General features: G+C 47.7%; 1 protein-coding gene across 2 annotated transcripts in view; it reads left to right on the top strand.

The window, feature by feature from the left end:
* GLCCI1 (glucocorticoid induced 1) overlaps window positions 1-18,676 on the top strand; it is a 61,594-nt gene that overhangs the window by 16,805 nt on the left and 26,113 nt on the right. For both annotated transcript variants that reach the window (XM_027872388.1, XM_027872387.1), the window contains exons 2-3: window positions 9,993-10,144; window positions 13,323-13,409. In XM_027872388.1, coding sequence (XP_027728189.1) covers window positions 10,124-10,144; window positions 13,323-13,409 — 108 coding nt within the window. In that variant the 5' untranslated portion in view covers window positions 9,993-10,123. The remainder of the gene's footprint in view (window positions 1-9,992; window positions 10,145-13,322; window positions 13,410-18,676) is intronic.

Here is an 18,676-nt window from a genome sequence, read left to right as displayed (position 1 = left end):
TTTGAGAACACCCCTTTTGATGTTGATCTGAACCTAACCTCAGGCCCAATTTTTGGCCAATTTCACTTACCAGTAATGTTTTCTTCTTCTAATTTAAGACTTCCTTTGTTCAGCTTCCAGCTAACCCATAGATTGCATTTTAGGTTTCAAGTGACTTTTGTGGAAATGAAAACTAGCTAGTTCTCACAGACCTCAGACCCAGTTTAAACTGATTTTAATGCTCTCGAGTGTGCTGTCACGCAGGCATCCAGACCCTGGTGAGTGGTATGCAGAAGCAACATCCCCAACAACATTTTCTGCAGTGCGAAGATGAGGGCTTTTCAGGTGCCTGTGTCCCAGGCGTGAAGATGGAGCTCCTCTTCAGAGAGTCAGCTCCAAGGAAAACCCTTTGACATCCAGTGTGTTCATTGATGAATCAGTAAGCACCGGTGGAACAGTTCTCTTACATTCGTTCCAATCCCCGTGCTAGCTGTTGGCCCAGCAAAGTCAAAAACAAAATTTGCCTCTGCCTTCACTGAACGTGGATTCTAATGGGAGCCTCGTGCCAGGCAGGTGCAGGTCTTCTGAGGGCAAGGCCCTCTTAGCCGGGTGAAGGGGACCTTTCGGGAAGGGCTTTCTCTCTTCTCTAGTGCTTGAGCCAAACCTTGAAGGAAGCTCTCATCCAAAGGGTAGAGGTGGGCAGGGAGTGCATCTGAGGTGGCAGGGACAGCTAGGGCAAAGGCTGAGGAGAGGGGGATGAAGCAGCGTCTTGTGTGAGCCAGAGAAGGAAGCCTGATGATGCCGATGATGACGGCGCTGTCAGGCCTGCGCTTTGCAAAGACCGCTCTGTATGTCACTGTGTTACTGTGGCAGCTTCTTCCCCAGGACCACTCCAGTCGGCCTCAGCCACAGAGCTTGTGGAGGGGAGGGAGGGAGGGAGGGAGGAAAGGGGGTTCATGGGAGGATAAATAATATTTTCTTTTACTCTTGGAGGAAAAATGTACTTTGTGAAATAAAGATTGGGAAAATCTTATCTTGGCATCCAGTATTTCTAAATACCGACAAGGCAAGGTGGTGACGTAGGTGAGGGTCCAGTGACTTTAGCTCTCACTTACATAGGTTTAGCTACTTAAGATTTCCGTTTTTCAAACACGTTAATTAGTACTGTGGATGCTAGATGGTGCTGTGAATAGAGTGCTTGGCCTGATGTCAGGAACACCTGAGTTCAAATTTGGCCTCAGCCACTTCCTAGCTGTGTGACCCTGGACAAGCCACTTCACCCTGTTTGCCTCAGTTTCCTCATCTGTAAAATGAACTGGAGATGGAAATGGCAACCACTCCGGTATCTTTGCCAGGAAAACCCCAAAAGGGCCAATGAAGAGTCAGACACTGAAAACAAGTAGACAACAACAGAGTCTGCAGAGTGTGCCGTGGAAGGTAAATTGCCAGTGGAAATGGTCGCACAAAGTCCACTGAAGTATTGTATATTGAGCATGGCATTCAGAGCCCTCCCTTCCTCCTCGCTTGTCAAGCAGAGAGCTGCCTCACTGCTCCTTTAAAACAGGGGGTCAGTTGGCTGCTAGAGGGCCCTAGGCTCCCCACCAGCTGCTGCTGTGCCCTGAGAAGATCCCACAGAAGGGATGACCTCCTAGACACCACTGTCCAGATGGCCAGAGGACATCTGTTTGGGCTCACTGCTCTTCGGCAGATGGGACTATTACTGTTCACTTCTGGTCATATTTATGGGGTTTCTAGAGGTCAGAATTTTCACTCATGCCAGGGCTGGTTGGCTGGAAGTTCTGGGTGCCCATCTGTCCTGCAGCTTTCCTTTTTGGTTGAGGTAACCCTGAGACCAGTGGATGAGTAAGGCAGCCGGTTAGGCCTACATGGCCGTCCATTGACTTGGCTGTTGGGGCATTATTTGGCAGCTGTGGGTCCTGACCTGCCTTCAGCAGAGAGGTTACTTTTTAAATCTGGGTGCCATGACCCGCCTCCTCAGGGTGGGTCAGAAACTCCTTGGGATGCAGTCCTTACGCTTCACTGTGATTATCTTAGTGTCTTACACAGAGTAAAGTGACAGCTTTGTCATCCCTCCTGCCTCAGAGCCCCATTCCTTCAAGTGGCTGCTCAAGCATCATCTGTTGGAGATCTTTCCTGATTTTCTACCTACCTCGCACTGCCCCTGCCACAACGGCTCATTTCCTTCCTTCCTACCTGTTCTGAATTTATTTTGTATATAGGTATACACACACGTATCGTCTCCTGCAGGAGACTATTAGAGCCTGGTGAGTGAGGATTGTTTCCCTGGTGGCATTTGCACCCTTCATGCCTAACACAGCGCATCCTGGCACACTGAATTTCTGAATACGTGCCTGCTAGTGTTGATTGGTAGGAGGTACTCAGGAGATATTTGATGTTATCCAGGCCCTGGGATTTCAATTAGACCAGCTTTCTGCACTTACTAACTGAGCTGTTTAAATAGTAAAAAGTAAAATAAAATAGTAATGTTCATTAAATTATTTCAAAGATTTAGCCGTTTGAAGAAGGTCTATTTTAACTGACTTATCCGTAGCCTTAATTTACTGTAGATGGTTCACTATTGTTTATATTTCCGTTCTAGCTGTTCTGTGTCAAGCATAGACTGAGGATACCTCTAGACTAATATGAACACCTAATAGTTTCCCTTTTGGCTTATTTGAAATGAGGCAGTTTCATAATAATTAGAGAAATATTTTGATTGCTCAGTTCACAACTAAATATAACCTCTAATCACAACTGTAATCATGGAACAATTTGTTGTGTTAAAAATATAAATAATGCATAGCCATATTCATTTTCCATTGATGTATCAAAATGCTCTAACGTCTAATTAGGGGTGAGAAGACAGAGAAGTAGCACAAACTGAAGAAACAAAGTTGGGAGGCAAACAGTTTCTATCTTACCCAGTGACAGCAGAATATGGGCAGAAATTGAAAGAAGGGAGAGGATTCTCAAGTGTCTCCTTGTCATATGCCAAGAAAACCAACAATTTAAATGAAATGAAGTTATCCCCAAAATGTTCAGGTTAACAGAACAAGAAATAAAAAAAAAAACAAAACCTTAAATAACCCTGTCACCAAAAAAAAAATCATTCAAGTTGTAAATGAACTCCCAAAGAAAACTCCTTAGGACCTAACAGATTTACAGGTAAATTCTATCAAACATTCAAAGGACAGTTAATTCTAATATTATACAAACTGTTTGCAAAAATATAAAAAAGGATCCTACCAATTTCTTTCTGTGATATTTGTAAATATGATCTTCATATCTAAACCAGGAAGAGTAAAAACAAAGCAAAAAAATTTAACCAGAACCCCAGTGACTGCTGATACAAAAGTTTTAAATAACATATTAGCAAAGAAACTACAACGACATATAAAAAAGATTATGCCCTATGGGCAAGTTGGGCTTATACCAGGAATTCAGGGTTGGTTCAATCTTAGGACAACTGTAGACATAATTAACCATAATAATAATAACAGCAACAAAAATTATCACATAGGTGCAGACCTTTTTTTAAAAACCAAACATAATACCTATTTCTATTTTTTAAAAACCACGGACACACAAAATATATCAGAAAACATAGGAATAAATAGATCTTTCCTTAATGTGATGAAAAGTTTTTGTCTAAATTTAAGAGTTCTATGTAATAAGGATAAGCTAGAAGTCTTTCTGATAAGATCAGGGGCAAAGCAAAGATGCCCATTGTCACCACAATGTAGTACTAGAAATGCTAGCTTTAGCAATAAGATGAGAAAAATAAATTTAAGGGAATAAACAAGCAAAAAGGAAACAAAATTATTTTCTTACAAGTGATGTGATCCTTACTTACATAATCCCGTTCAACTAAAATTAATTGTAATAACAACTTCAGCAAAGTTGTAGTATATAAAGTAAATCCATATAAGTATTTAACATGCCTTCCTTTGGGCAACAAAACCCAGCAGTAAGATGTTAAAAGAGAAATTCCATTCAAAATAACCATAGAATGTATAAAATACCTGAGAGTCTACCATGCAGGAACTGTGTGGATACAATTATAAAACACTGTTTACAGAAATAAAGACAGACCTAAATAATTACAGAAATATTAATTACAAAAAAAGAAATATTATTTGTGGTTAGGATAAGGCAATGTCATAAAAGTGGTAATTACACCTAATTTATGCATTCCATGGCATAGCAATCACACTGCCAAAAAATTACTTTATAGAGGTAGGAAAAAAAATGAAATTCATCTAGACAAACAGTCAGAAATCTCAAGGAAAATAATGAAAGAAGAGTAGGAAGGAAAAGGGCTTGGAAGGACCAGATCTCAAATTGTACTATTAAACAGTAATGAAAATGATTTACTACTTATTTAAAAAAAGAGGTGGATCAGTGGAACATTATCTACATGACATGCAGAAGCAAACAAAACTAGTAACTTAATGTCAAAGATGGCACCTTCTTGGAGAAACAGCTCACTGGCAAAAATTGCAAGGAAAACTGGAAATCAGTCTGATGGAAATTGGATTTAGACCAACACTTGCTGCCATATGCCAAGATGAATTCCAACTGGATGAATAATGAGTACAAAAAACATCATGCCATAAACAGATTCTAGGAACAAGTAAGAAGTCACCTCTCAAATTTGTGAATAGGGTAAGAGTTCATGCCCAAGCAAGCAAGATGATCACAGAAGATAAAATGCACAAACAAAACTATTACAGCTCAGATTAGAAGGGAAACAATTGCCGGGGGGGGGGGGGGGGCGGAATCTTTGCAGCAAGTTTCACTGATAAAGATTTCATTTTCAGGATATATAAGGAACCAATTAAAATGTGTAAGAATAAAAGTCATTCTTTTATTAATAAGTGATTAGAAGGACACGTACAGGCAGTTCTCAAGGGAAGAAATTCAAACTATAAGAAAAAATGCTCCAGATCCCTAACAGAAATATTAAAATTAAGATGACTTGGAGGTTCCATTCCATACCCACGAGATCAGCAGAACTGACAAAAAGGAAGATGGCAGAAACTGGGTGCAGCCATTCTGGAAAGTAAGAATAGACCCTGAAAAAGCTGAGCATATGTTAAACTGTTTCATTGGAAGGAGAAGAGACAGGAAGGATGTGAGAGTGCTGGACAAATCGTAGACTTATCCTTTCCAAGCTAAATATTCTCGTTGGACAGAAGCAGCGACCCTAAGGCAAGATGATGTGTAGAAAACCTTCTGTCAGCGGACTAGAGTGCTTCTCCAAGCAGGAAGAGTTTGTTGCTACTTGGAGGGAAAGCTAAGCCAGCTCATGGTTGGCAATAGTAGAAGAGAAAAGGAGTGGGCAGCTTTCACAGATCTGGTGTACAGCACTGCATTTGCTCATCTGGGCCAGAATACTTAAAAATATCAAGTCTGGTTTGATGAAAATGATGGGGAAATTCAGAAGCTGTTAAATGAAAAGGAAGAACTCCGCCAGGTTTACCAGCAGGATAGTTTATCCGTTTCTAAGAAGGCAGAATTTAAGCTTGAAGAGATGGAGTCTTGGCTCAGTAAGAAGGCAGACAAAATTGTTTTGTGTTGATAGTAACAATCCAAAGAGCTTTTGTGATGCCCAGAAGGCTATTTATGGGCCAAAGACCTATGGTGCATCTCAACTACTCAGTGTTTATGGAGCCCCATTCATTAGTGATAAGGACCTGATCCTGGAGAGATGGGCTGAAGACTGTTATCAATCAGTGCTGAAGCCACTGACCTTTTGCCTCAGGTTGAAGTCAATCCCTCCCTAGCCGAAGTTCCAACTGAAGAAGAGGTTTGGAATGCCATTAGGCTCCTCTCATGTGGTGAACAGCCTGGTGCTGATTCTGTTTTAGCTGAGATTTATAAGGGGGGGCGGTGTCCACTGATCTTACAAAAGCTGACTGAAATTTTCTTGATTATATGGCAAGAGGAGGTTATCCCCCAGGAGTTCAAGGATGCTTCCATTGTCCATTTCTGTAAAGGTAAAGGAAGACTGTCCTGTGACAATCACAAGGAGGTCCCTCTCTTAGTCATTTTTGGCAAGATTCTTGCCAGAGTCCTCCTTAACGGGCTGATCCTTCACCTGGAAGATGGTCATCTATCTGAGAGCCAATGTGGCTTCAGAAAGGGCCGAGGAATGGTCGATATGGTGTTTGCTGCTTGATGATTCCAAGAGAAACGCTAGGAGCAGAACAGAGGTCTGTGCACCATGTTTGTTGACCTGACTGAGGCCTTTGATACTGTCAATCATGAGGGCTTGTGGAAACTTATGTTAAAATTTGACTGCCCAGAGCAGTTCATCTGTATTGTATGTCAGTTTTATGATGGCATGCTTGCACAGGTTCTGGATAATGGAAAATGCTGTTTTTCAACAGGGGAGTGAAGCAAGGTTGTGTGCTTGCTCCCATGCTTTTTTTAGGGGGGAGGGCACAAGTGGGGTTAAGTGACTTGCCCAGGGTCACACAGCTAGTAGGTGCCTGAGGCTAGATTTGAAATCAGATTCTTCTGACTCCAAAGTTGCTGCTCTATCTACTGTGCCACCCAGCTGCCCCTGCTCCCATGCTTTTTAGCATGATGTTTTCAGCAGTGTTGCCAGATGCCTTCAAGAGGACGAAAATGGCATCAAGGTCAGCTACTGCACTGATGGTAAATTATTTAACTTGAAAAGGCTACAAGCCAAGACTAAAGTGGAGGGAGAATTGGTACATGATTTTTTGTTTGTAGATGATTGTGCGCTCAGTGCAGCCTCTGAGGTCGAGATGCAACAAAGTATGGATCGGTTTTCTGCCGCTTGTGCTAATTTTGGCCTGACAGTTAACGCCAAGAAAACAGAAATCCTCCACCAGCCAGCACCACATCATGCATATGTGGAACCGTCACGTACAACAAATGGAGAAATTTTGAATGCTCTGGATAAGTTCACTTACCTTGGCAGTGTATTTTCCAGGGCTATACACATTGATAATGAGGTTGAAGCACGCATTGCCAGAGCTAGCTCAGCATTTGGGAAGCTCTGAAGGAGTGTGGGAGAGAAGAGGTATTAGGCTGCCTGCCAAACTGAAGGTCTGCTGTTGGGCCAACCTCATTGTTGTATGCCTGGGAAACCTGGACAGTCTACCAGCGCCATGCCAGGAAACTGAATCGCTTCCATCTGAATTGTCTCAGGAAGAATCTGGAGATCACCTGGCAGGATCAGGTACTGGCAAGGTGAGCCACTGAGTTCGTTTCTCACGTTGAACCTCCAGGCATTCAAACTCTGCTGCAGAGAGGGCAGCTCTGATGAACATGGCCTAAAAGACTATCTCATGGAGAACTTACCCAAGGCAGGTGCTCCCGTGGAGGTCAGAAGATACAAAGACCTTCTCAAGGTCACAGAAGAACTTTGGAATCAGTAGTGTGACATGGGAGACCCTGGAACACGACTGCCCGGCATGGTGCAGCCGCGTCACAGAAGGCGCTGTGAGCAAAGCCAAGCGTAGTAGCTTAAAAGCCATTTCCACTCCACATGTTCACGTGGACTCTTTGTGCCTGACCTGTGGCAGAGCCATCTGACCAGCCAGTCGGACACACTGTACCTTGACTCCAACGTGGTGATGTCATGTCACTTGGGTCCTCTTTGAGCACAAAGGACAGCCACCACCCCCACCACCAAATGGGGTTAGAACAAAATAATAATGCCTGAATCCCCAGAGGACAGTGTAGTGGGGGTAACTAGTGAGAGGTCCTATTTTGGACCAGCTCCTATACTACAGAGGCCATTGTCCTCTCTTCACATCTTTGGGGGCAGAAATTTGCTTTATTTTTTTAAACTAATTTTTCTTGGCTGCCCTCCACAGAGCTCTTCCCATCTGCTGTGGCTCTTTAGGAAGCAGACCACTTGTCGTGGTGTGGACATCACGCAGTGGACAGTTCTTCTTTTTGGTTGGGACTGCGTGTCCCCTTCCTGAGGGCTATTTTGGATCACGTAGGGGGCACAGACCAGCAGAGCTGCGGTCCTAGCAGAGATAACTCAGTCAGTATGGCTTCAAGACCTGGGCTGGAAGGGCAGACTGTGTCCTCTGTGTAGACCAGCCTAGCAGTGTTCAGAGAGGCCCATCCCCAGAAGGCAGGCCACCAGGTAGGGAGTGGGATTTTCCATCTAGAGTAGGGGTCCCTGACATGTGGAGGTAGGGAGAAAGCATGCCTGCCCTGAAGCAGTCACTGCTTCATGGATTCAGTCTTGATATTCAAAGGGGCCACGGCCGTCCCTTAGGCTAGTTCCCTGTCATCTACAGTGGAGTGACAGATCTCCCAGATTTGAACCCCACAGCCAGTGAAGAAGCCAGGGACTTCACTCAGGCACCTGTGCTTGGCCCACGACACTTTCCACATGAGGACAGGCCTCAGACATGAGGAATTGTTCCCAAAATGGAATTCAAGCGGAATTTTTTCTTTGGAAATACCACGGTGGGCAAAGACATGTGTGGTACACTATGTTTTTAAAACTGGAGTCACTGAGAATTTCTCAGGGTCCCTAGAGTTAACTGTGAATCTTTGATTTTAACCTCTTAGAGATTTAATTCTTCTTTGGGGCTTCTCTTCTGGGCTCTTAGGCTGACGTACTCCTTTCAGAGTCTCTCTGTCTTTTCACTGCGGACTCTGCTCCCTGTGCTTCTCAGAGGTGACTCTGGTCAGCTTCTTATCTCTGGCTTCCTTGTTTTTATCCCTTTTCACAACCTGATCTTCCAACTGCTTCTTGGTATGATGACTGCCTTCCAGAACAGGACAGTCTTTCCTGACCTACTCATGAGGTGGTTCCCTTTGTCGTCTGAGGTCGTTTGTCATCTTTCTTCATGGACGTGGTCGTCCTAAAACCATGTGGAATAGCAGATGGAGTGTTGGTATGGGTTGCACTGGTGTTGGCAGACTTTAATTTGCATTTTCTGATCCACGTGGATCCTACAGCACATAATCCTGTGTATTTCTCTATTTTTAACCTCAAATCCTCTGAAACTGCACAGTGGCTTCAGAAATATCAGATATAACAGGTCACCAAGGCCTAGGATTCTAGTTTGTAGATCAGTAACCTAAAGATTTGTGACTTTGGTGATGTGGGTACAGCGCATGAGTCTGCTTGACCGTGGTGGGAGGCGTTTGTGGATTCCCGTGACCCAAAACAGCTTTTCATCTGTTGGCCAACCTTTTGGCGGTGACTTTCCATCAGTAGCTCTGCTTGCTTTGGACTCCAGGGACCATGGGACCCACAGGTGTCCCCGTTGTAGCTCCCTCACCCCTCCCAGCTTCTTTTTCTCTATTATCTTCCCCCTTTAGATTGTGAGCTCCTTGAGGGCAGGAACAGTCTTTATTTGTATGCCTGGTGTTGAACCCAGTGCCTAGACTTGACTTGAGCAATATGATGGAGTAAAAGGCACGCTGGGTGGGAGTCAGGAGACCCTCCATATTGGCCTCATTCTGCCATCTGCTTGCCTGATCCTGAAGAAGTCGGAGGGCTTGGAGTGAGATGATGTAGGCTCAGATTCTTATGTGACCATGAGAATGTCACTCAGCCCATAAAATGAGGGCACTAGGCTAGATGACCTCTAAAGGCCTTTTTGGCTTGAACCTGGCCATGCCTCAGTTTCCTGCTGTACAGAACGGGCAGGTCAGAGTAGATGACCTCCAGCATTCTTATAATTTATTTTTCACGTTTATATTTTTTGGTCTGGACCTGTGATTTCAGTGGTGTGGGGACCACAGAGTGTAGAGCTCCTTCCGTGTCCTCAGGTCTGCATTCTTTGTAGTTTGATGGGCTTAGTAAGTGTCCCAGGGCACGGAGAGGTAGATGGTCTTCCTGACTCTGGCCACTGTGCTCTGCTCTCCCCTATCCCCCCTGCCCCCCATTCATAAGCATATGCCTACAGCTTTTATGGCTGCATGCTTAAAAGCAGACTTTACTCCCAAACAGCCCTGATTGTTTCTTTTGTTGGTTTTTGCAGTGGACAGGCCAAGATCTCAGCAAGTGAGAACTTCCAATTCAATAAGACGAACCTCTTCTTTGGATACCATAACGGGACCTTACCTCACAGGGCAGTGGCCCCGGGACCCCCACGCCCACTACCCGTCGTGCATGAAAGACAAAGCGACTCAGGTAAGAGCAGGGGAGGAACGTTCTCTCGGGTTGCTTCTGCTGCTCTCAGCCTTGGTTTGTGCAGGAAAGAAACCTTTCTGCGGCGTGTGTTGAAGTAATTTGGGCAGAAGTCATTCTAGTGTAGCCAGAAGTAAGGAGGCCAGATTGCTGGCGAGTCATCTCACTCATTACCTGGAGTGGTGGTGCGCCTGGGGACAGGGATGAGCCCATGCAGCAGCAGGTCAGCCCTCTCTGTCGTCGGCCCCAGGCTAAGCAATGGGGGCACAGGTGGGAAAGGTGACAGCTGCTCCCTCCCTCCCTCCCTCTCTCCCTCTCTCTCTCTCTCCCTCCCTCTCCCTCTCCCTCCCTCTCTCTCTCTCTTCCTCCTTTCCTCCCTCCGTCCCTCTCTCTCTTCCTCCTTTCCTCCCTCCTTTCCTTCCTCTCTCCCTTCCTCCCTCCTTTCCTCTCTCCCTCCCTCCCACTCTCTCTCTTCCTCCCTGCCTCCCTCCTTTCCTCCTTCCTTCCTTCCTTCCTCCCTCCTTCCTTGCTTCTTCCCTCCCCTCCCTGCAGTGCAGTGCTCGGCACAGAGTGAGTGCATAATAGATCAGCACAAAGCTTCTGCGGGCATCCAGATGCCCCTCTCCTCCCCCAGCAGGTCTGACCTTTCATCCAGTATCATCTAGCCTAAGAGGCAGTTGCTGAAAGGTGCACAACAGTGAAAATGTCATCTGGCTTCCAAAGCCTAGAGAGCCTGGGCTTTGACTGCAGAAGACCCTGTCACTCCTCCTGAGGCCTCTGCCTCTGGCCCCTTTTCCATGCCCTTTCCCATTGTCCATCTTGTGGTTCAGAGCACTTCCCCCAAGTTACTGAGACCCAGTGACACGACTGCCAGGCCCGTCCCCCAAAGAAACCAAAAAGAGCACGAGGCCCTTGACGTACAGAAATTGGCAGCTCTTTTTGTGGTCACCAGGGATGGTGAACGCAGGGTGTGCCTTCCTCTTGGGGAGCAGTTCAGCGAGGGGCTGTCCCCGAGGGCAGTGGGCGAGGAGCGGATGGTCTTAGAAGAGACTGGGAAGGCACAATGACAGCAACGTCGTAGGGAACCCAATCGGTGCCAGGATCACCCCTGAGTCCAAAAGGACAAAGATGAAAAGGCCGCTCCTCTCCTGGCAGACGTTTCGGACATGGCCGTTGTGGGGGGGAGTTTTGCGAGATTCTGCAGCTGTGTTGAGGGGTTTGTTTTTTAATTTACTAATGGAGTGGAGTGGGGAACAAGCAATTATTAGGTACTTGTGTGCCAGGCACTGTGCTAAGTGCTTAACAAATATTATCTCATTTGCTTTGATCCTCACGACAACCCTGGGAGGTAGGCACTTTTATTCCCATTTTACAGTTGAGAACATGAGGCAGACAGAGGTTAAGAGCTTTGCCCAGGGTCACACAGCTTGGAAGTCTATGAGACTGGATTTGAACTTGGGTCTTCCTGACTTCAGGCCCACCACTCTGGGTACTGCACCACCTAGAAACCTCTCTGACACCTAGCTGCCTCAGTGGGAGTAGAAGGGCTAGTGGGAGAGGCAGCTAATTAAATAAATACACAGGTAAATGAGTAGCCAAACAAACGAATGAATTAATAAAATTGGCAGATGGCTTGAGCAGGGAGGGGACGCGAGGGGCACCAAGCTCATTGGACGTTAGGATGACGAGCTTCTCCCGCGTGGTCCTCCTGGAGTCTCCATTCTTCAGAAAAAGCTACATTCGGTGGCGTGGGGCCGTGAAACATCGTCCCCAGAAGAATGGTGGTGTCACAATACATGGGCCTTGTTTGAAAGACTTGCAGTTTCCCAAAGGCCATCTGGCCCTTGGAGATCTCCTGGCTCATCCTTTTATGGTGTCTGTCCAACGTGCACGTGCCGGTGCACCTGCCTGATGGGCTGCTCTGGACAGCACATGGAGAGTGAGCCTGGATTTCATGTAGTAATAAGAGCTTCCGCTTCGTCCTCACAAGAGCCCTGTTCCCCTTGTACAGATGAGGAAACTGAGCCTGATGGACACCACTAATGAATGCCATCCTCAGGCAAGATTCAGATTTGAGCCAACTGGATTTCACACTCAGCACCTTATCTGCTGGTGTTTGGGGAGAGCCCTAGTGCACAGAGTGCCAGGCCTGGAGTCAGGAAGACCCATCTTCTAATCTGGCCTCAGATGCTTCCTAGCAGGGTGACCCTGGGCAAGTCACTAGACCCTGTTTGCCTCAGTTCCTCGTCTGTAAAAGGAGCTGGAGAAGGACACGGCCAGCCAACAGCCATATCTACTCTGCTGCCCAGCCGAGGAAGCTTTCTTCCAGAGGCTTAACTCAGTCCACAAAATGACATTTGCAACCAGGACCGTCTGTGGGGAGTGCCTCCTCTACTGGGGCCCTCCTCGACACCCCTTGTGGGTGGCAGATGCTTCTGGCTAGCAGATATCTGCACCTTCACCATTCCCCTGGCTTGATAGTCAGAATTGGAGGGTCATCAAATAGAATTATGGCTTTTAAGGAATTTCGTATGATTTTGAGATCTATCCGGACACGCTGTTGGAACAGAGCCTTTAGGAAGTATTGTACTCTACCGAATCACGTGCCTCCTTAAAGGTCAAGCACCGTGAGGTCGCATACCGTCCACACTTTTTAGTCGGTTGTGGGATGCTGAAGATGGATGACCCGGTGTAAAACACTATGGGAGAAAATCTGCCCGTCCCTTTTTCTCATCTTCATCAAGGATGCTGCTGATCCGCGTAGAGATTATTCTCAGATTTGGGTGGGGTGGAATGGAGGCAGGGTTGGGGTAGTTGTCCTTGGCGTTTTCTGACCGCTTTGTTTCGGTGAGAGTCGAGTCACCATGTCGTCCCAGACCTCCCTGGGGCCGGTTGCTCTCCGTCTCTGGTTTTCTTTAGCGTTGTTTCTGTATCTCCCAGTTTCTGTGGCAGGGATGCTGGCTCCATTGTCGTTGATGGAGTGACAAGTTGGTTATAGAAATGCTGACACATCTTTTCGATTTTTTTCCCAGTTTCACTCATGGGGTTTGAAGCTTCGGTTCAGAGTGTGCCAAGGTGGTTCAGCCTCGTGTCAGGGGCCATCTCTGGGGGTTTCTGATGCTCGGCGTTCACAGCGATAGTGAGCCAGAATGGATTGTGTCATGTATTTTTCTTTCATTAGACCCCGAGCTGTTGGGCTGAAGAGGGGGCAGAGAAGAAATCCCATCAGCGGTCGGCATCATGGGGCAGCTCGGATCAGCTGAAAGAGGTAAGCCTCTTGTGGTGGCTGGCCACGTGGTGGCCCGGGGGATAACAGAGCTTTAGTGGCCCATACTGGGTGTTAAGGTGTGGTCATTACAGGGAAGTGTGAAGCTTCGCCTTTCTGGAATGATTTATCCTTAGAGCTTCTGGCCAAATCTATTTCAGCACTTTTATTTTATCTCAGCATTTTTCCATTCTCTTCCTCATTTAGTTTCATATTTCCCACTTGGCGGGGCTCCCGCCAAAGGCTTTATTTCTGGCCGTGTGACTGTGTGGAAAAGTCAGTTAAGCTCCAGGGGCCTCCCTTGGTTCTCCCATCCATGAGGTGATCCCTTGGGCCCCTTGTGGCTCAGAATCCTGGGCTGCTCTGCTGTCTGGGCACCAGGAGTCGCCCCTCGCTGGTCTCGGCCCTCTGTGGGTAGCCAGTGACCCCTCTGCACAGCCTTGCACTTCCAGGGCCTTGAGCTGGTGGAGTCCAAGTGGGAGGTGCCTCTGCAGTTGGCCAGAAGGCCTCCCGAGGCCCCCTGCACAGCGGCCAGGCTTCTCTTCTCTCACTGTTGCAAAGGAGAGGGCAGCCCGCAGTCTGGAGGGCTTTTTCTCAGAGTTTGGGTACTTCCTTGAGGGGCTGACAGGCCGAAGGGTGCGTGGCACGAGGGAGGATCTGGTAGACAGGGAGGAGAGCGTGCAGGGCACAGTCCCCCTTCCCCCCAGCCAGTATGGGGGGAGGGCGTTTTGCTCAAAGTGGCTCCTTGTAGAGCTTTGCTGCGTAACCCTAGGGCTCATCTTCTCACTCCTCAGGGTCGTGTTCTCCCTCTTGAGGGCATCATGCTGAAGTGGGCGTGGCTGACCTCAGGAAAACCGGCGTCTGTCAGCATAGTGAATATAGGGTGCTGGGCCTGGAGTCAGCCTCAGACACGTCTTAGCTATGTGACCCTGGGCAAGTCACTTAGCCTCTGTCTGCCTCTGTTTTCTCATCTGTAAAGTGGAGACAGTAATAATAATAGCACCTGCTTTGCGGGGTTGTTCTGAGGATCAGAGGAAAGTGTGCTATGAATGCTGCCTATCATCATTTTTCAAATCTGGCCATCCCTGGGCAAAAGAGCCCTCTGTCTTGGCATCTCGCATCTCGGTTTCCCTGTCTGTGGAAGGGGGCAGGGTGGTGATGAGGCCCAACTGAAGCAGAGGGCTTGGGCCCAGGAAGATGCCCAGCCCTTCCTCTGAGGTCTCTCCTGCACGTGTCGCTCCTCACTGCTGCCTGTCCACCCTTTTACTTTTCTGGTGCTTCCTACATGGTGGCTGTTCCCAACCTCCCCTCCTTGTCGCGGACAGCGTCACCCCAGGCATGGAGGCTCCTTCTCGAGTCTGCGATGGAAGTCGCCTTGATACCGCCCCCTCCTCTTTGGCCCCAGGCTCAGAGGATGCTTTGGCCTGTTCGACCCGTCCCCTCGACCCCATCCACTCCTGGCTCTGCCAGAAGCTCGTCTGGCTGATCACCCCTCTCCTGGTTCTCTGGAGGAGGCCCTGCTGCTTTCCCACGGGCCTAGATTTTCTTTAAAAACAAACCAACAGATCACAAACCCGTAACTCTCTCTTTTACAAAAGCTCCCTTTACTTTTTGTCCCGCCCAGTCTTGCCTGGTCGATCACTTGCAATTCCATCGGCCTTTCCTTCTTGACCTCCTGATCCCCCTCTTCTCTCTGGGTTTTTGTGACGTTGCTGTGCCCGGCCTCTCCTTCGTCTCCTTAGCAGATTCATCATCGGTGTCCTGTCCGCCGTGCTTGGATGTGCCCAGGGCCCACGTTTCCCTGGCTGGCCCCCTAGCAGGGTAAGTGGCCTGCCTGGGCGTGAGCTAAAAGCAAAGACACATTGCATGGATCCCTTGCTAGTTGTGTGCCCCCTCGTCACCGCTTCGTGGCGGACAGCTGTGCTGACGCTCCCGCCAAGACCATGACCTGAGAGGCTTCGTTGGACTTTATGGTCCAGGAAGGATGACTGCTTTTATGTATGATTGATTGTGGATGACAGTGGTTACTTGTTTGTTTATCATAATGGGGGTGTTCAGAGCAGTCTGAGCAGGAAGCAGGTCTTCAGATTTTATGTTGTCAAGACTTGGATGAGAAGTTGGGAGGAACGAATTATCTGCTTGTATATGGTACCGATTTGGGGATTTGCAGTCTTAGGTTATTTACATTCAAAACTGGCTGCACAGCGTGTCGTGTTTGGGGGCCCAGGGCTGGCATTTAGTCTCTACGTGCTCTACGAGCTCCCTCCACAGACTCCTCAGCTCTTCCTGGCTTTGGAGTGAGACAGGACCTGAGAGGGCATCTCTCCATTTTACAGATGAGGAAAGCAGGTCTCGGTGCCAGGCACTGTGCTGAGTGCTGGGCTTCATAAACTTCCAAGGGATTGGCTCGAGGTCACACAGGGAGTCAGTGGCAGAAGGCGATTCTAACCCAGATTCTTTTGTCCCCCAGTCCAGCCTTGTGTTGATTTAGGGAGTTATGCAGGTGCTGCCTATCTCTCCTACATGGTAAGAGCAAGACTTGGATCCTAGTCTTCCTGGCTCCAGGCCCAGCCCTCAGTCTGATCTGCTTCCATGCCATGCCACACCACATCTGGCCTCCCCAGTAGTGGTCGTGTCTGACTGGGAGCAGAAAGAAGCATCGGGCAGGCCTTTTAATTAGACCCCTCTTTGGAGATACTTTCTTTGGCATCCATGTGAAAAAAGGACACTTCCATCCACGTATCTTTTTAAGAAGCGGGTTCTGGTTGGTGCCCTGGATGTGATTTACATTCCTGGCACGGAAGCCTTTGTTAAGGACTCCATGATGGGGATGAGGACTGGCTGTTTTCTCTGGGGTTCAGATTTTCCTCACTGCCTGTTGACCTTCTCATCACAGACCCAGCCACGGAGAACGGGACTGTGTGGTCAGGGTCACAGCTAGCATCGGGGGCTTCTGTAGCCAGTCTGTCAGATCTACACACGTCGAAGTCTGGCCTTCTCTGGAAGTACAACTTCTGGGTCACCATCTTTTATTTTTCTTACCAATGCTGTGTGTGTGTGTGTGTGTGAGAGAGAGATATATAAAGGAAAACTAATCTTCAGTACGTCTTCGAGCATGGAAACTGGTGTTCACTAGCGCTGCTTGCTAGTTGTGTCCAAAGCAAAAGAGGCTGGAGGTAGCCAGCCATTGGCCTGGTGGATCCTTCTGACCTGTTTAGTGGTAAACACCTTTTTGGCCTCAGACTCTGGATTTCTTTGAGTTCTTTCAAATGGAATACTTGGCCTCACTGGGCTTCACAGCATTGGCTTAGGGTCTGGAAGTGGGGATTGCCTTGAGTGATTTGTAGGTATTATAGGATTATTCCTATTGGTATTCAGTGACTCTTAAGTTACTAATAATCTTTGACAATTGAGAGTTTTAAAAAATGACCATGTTGGGCATAGGGTGGCCAGTCCTGATGTTGGGTATTGTCTCCAAGTTTGGAGGCCGCACAGTAGGAAGAACATTAGCTGTAGACATAGGAAGGAGCCAAGTGATTTAAATTCTTTGGGCTTCAGTTTTTTCATCCATAAAATGGGGGTGATAATACCAACAGCACCTCCCTCACTGGGTTGTTGTGAGGAAAGGTCTAGGTAAACTTCATGGTGGGGGGTAGTTCTGTCGAAGAAAAGAGCGACATTTCCTTAGAGGACTAAAAGAGGCATGTTTAGGTGTTTAGTGGTTTAACTCTGTAGCTACATTGTTTGAAGGACAGTGGGCCCCGAGTTCTCCAGAGGAAAGATGGAAGGGGATGCCTGACCATCTCTCTCTCATGCTGTCATAGCAATGGAACCTTTACAGATTGCGCTTTCAATTTGGGCAAGTTTCTAGTGCGGTTACTTTCTCACGTTTTGTTCAAACATTGCCAGTGCCTCAAAGAAAAAGATGAAGTGGGTTTACTTTTCCAGAAATGTCTGTTAAATGGTCCACTTGTCATAAAAGGAAGGGTCAGCAAATTTGAAACACTTGACTTTTTGGTAAAGAAAAATGCACAATTCATCTTGATTCAACACTTCCAGTAGGTACTCTGCCACAAGGGAAGCTGCTAACCTTTGGGTAGTAGAAAGATGTTCAGGGTCACTCCCTATTTCATTATGAAGAATCATAAAGTTTCTGCTTCAAAGCCTCTCCCTCTAAGACTGTCTTCTCTATAGCTTGTTTTTGTGCATAGTCGTTGGTCTGTTGTCTCTCCTGTTGGCCTGTGGACTCCCTGAGGGCAGAGACTGGCTTCCGCTTTCCTTTGTGTCTGTGCCCAGGGCCTGGCACACAGTAGGCGCCTCACAGATGTTGATTGATGGGTCGATTGGTTGGGTATCCCTTCACCCTCTGAAGACACTGCCAGGCATTCATGTTGATGCCCCATGGAGAGCAGAGGGGTCAAATGTGCTGGCAGCACCAGCTCTCCGGTGTAAAACGGTGATGGGAAATGGGAAGGAGAGCACTCCAGAGAATGCGGATTTGGGGTTCTCGGAGTCGAGGTGCAGAGGCTTCTCTCCCCGAGCTCACTCCGCCCGCTCAGGGCGAGGTTGGGGGTTCTTGGTTTTACCTGGTGTGAGTCCACACCCTTAATCATTTCACCCACCTTAGGCTCATTACTTTCTCATTAGGTCTGATCGTTTGATCAGGCCACCATTTTTGATGACAGTGTTGACAGAGCTCTTCTTAGGAGCAGCGTGGGAAGCCCCTGAAAATGTGGGGATGAGGAGTGTCCAGAGCAGGGGGATTCTTCAGAGGCATGATTCGGGCAGGAATGTGAAGGATGGGGTGGAGCAGGAGGGGAGGGACGGAGAAGGATGTATGGGGCCATTAGCATCAGGGTGGGGACTTGGAGGCGTAGAAGGGGCGCTGACCACAGGAGATGTGGCAATAATGATGAGAACGTGACCATGGATGTTTTCATAGGGTAGCACAGCGGTTACAGAATACATATACATACACTGACTGCTGTAAAGTTTGCCAGGGGCATTAGGTGGTTAACTCAGTTGAACCTCTTTATACCTTTGTGAGGTAGGTGCCACCCCCATTTTACAGATAAGGAAACTGAGGCCCAGTTTCCTGAGGTCACACTGAGGTGACTTGACACCATCTTGTGGAGATGGGATAGGAAGGGCTCGTATTTGGACGTGAGCCGTGGGAGGCTGGGAATGAATGGTCGTGCCCCAGACAGAGGCCGAAGCTTCACTAGGCACTTGTGTTTGACGCTGGGGAGTCATGGGATAGTGGAGAGGAG

The sequence above is a fragment of the Vombatus ursinus genome, unplaced genomic scaffold (genome assembly GCF_900497805.2).
Source record: "Vombatus ursinus unplaced genomic scaffold, bare-nosed wombat genome assembly UNPS02014799.1, whole genome shotgun sequence".
Taxonomy (NCBI): domain Eukaryota; kingdom Metazoa; phylum Chordata; class Mammalia; order Diprotodontia; family Vombatidae; genus Vombatus; species Vombatus ursinus.
The sequence above is the reverse complement of the archived record's forward strand: the minus strand, read 5'-3'. Positions and strand labels throughout refer to the sequence as shown.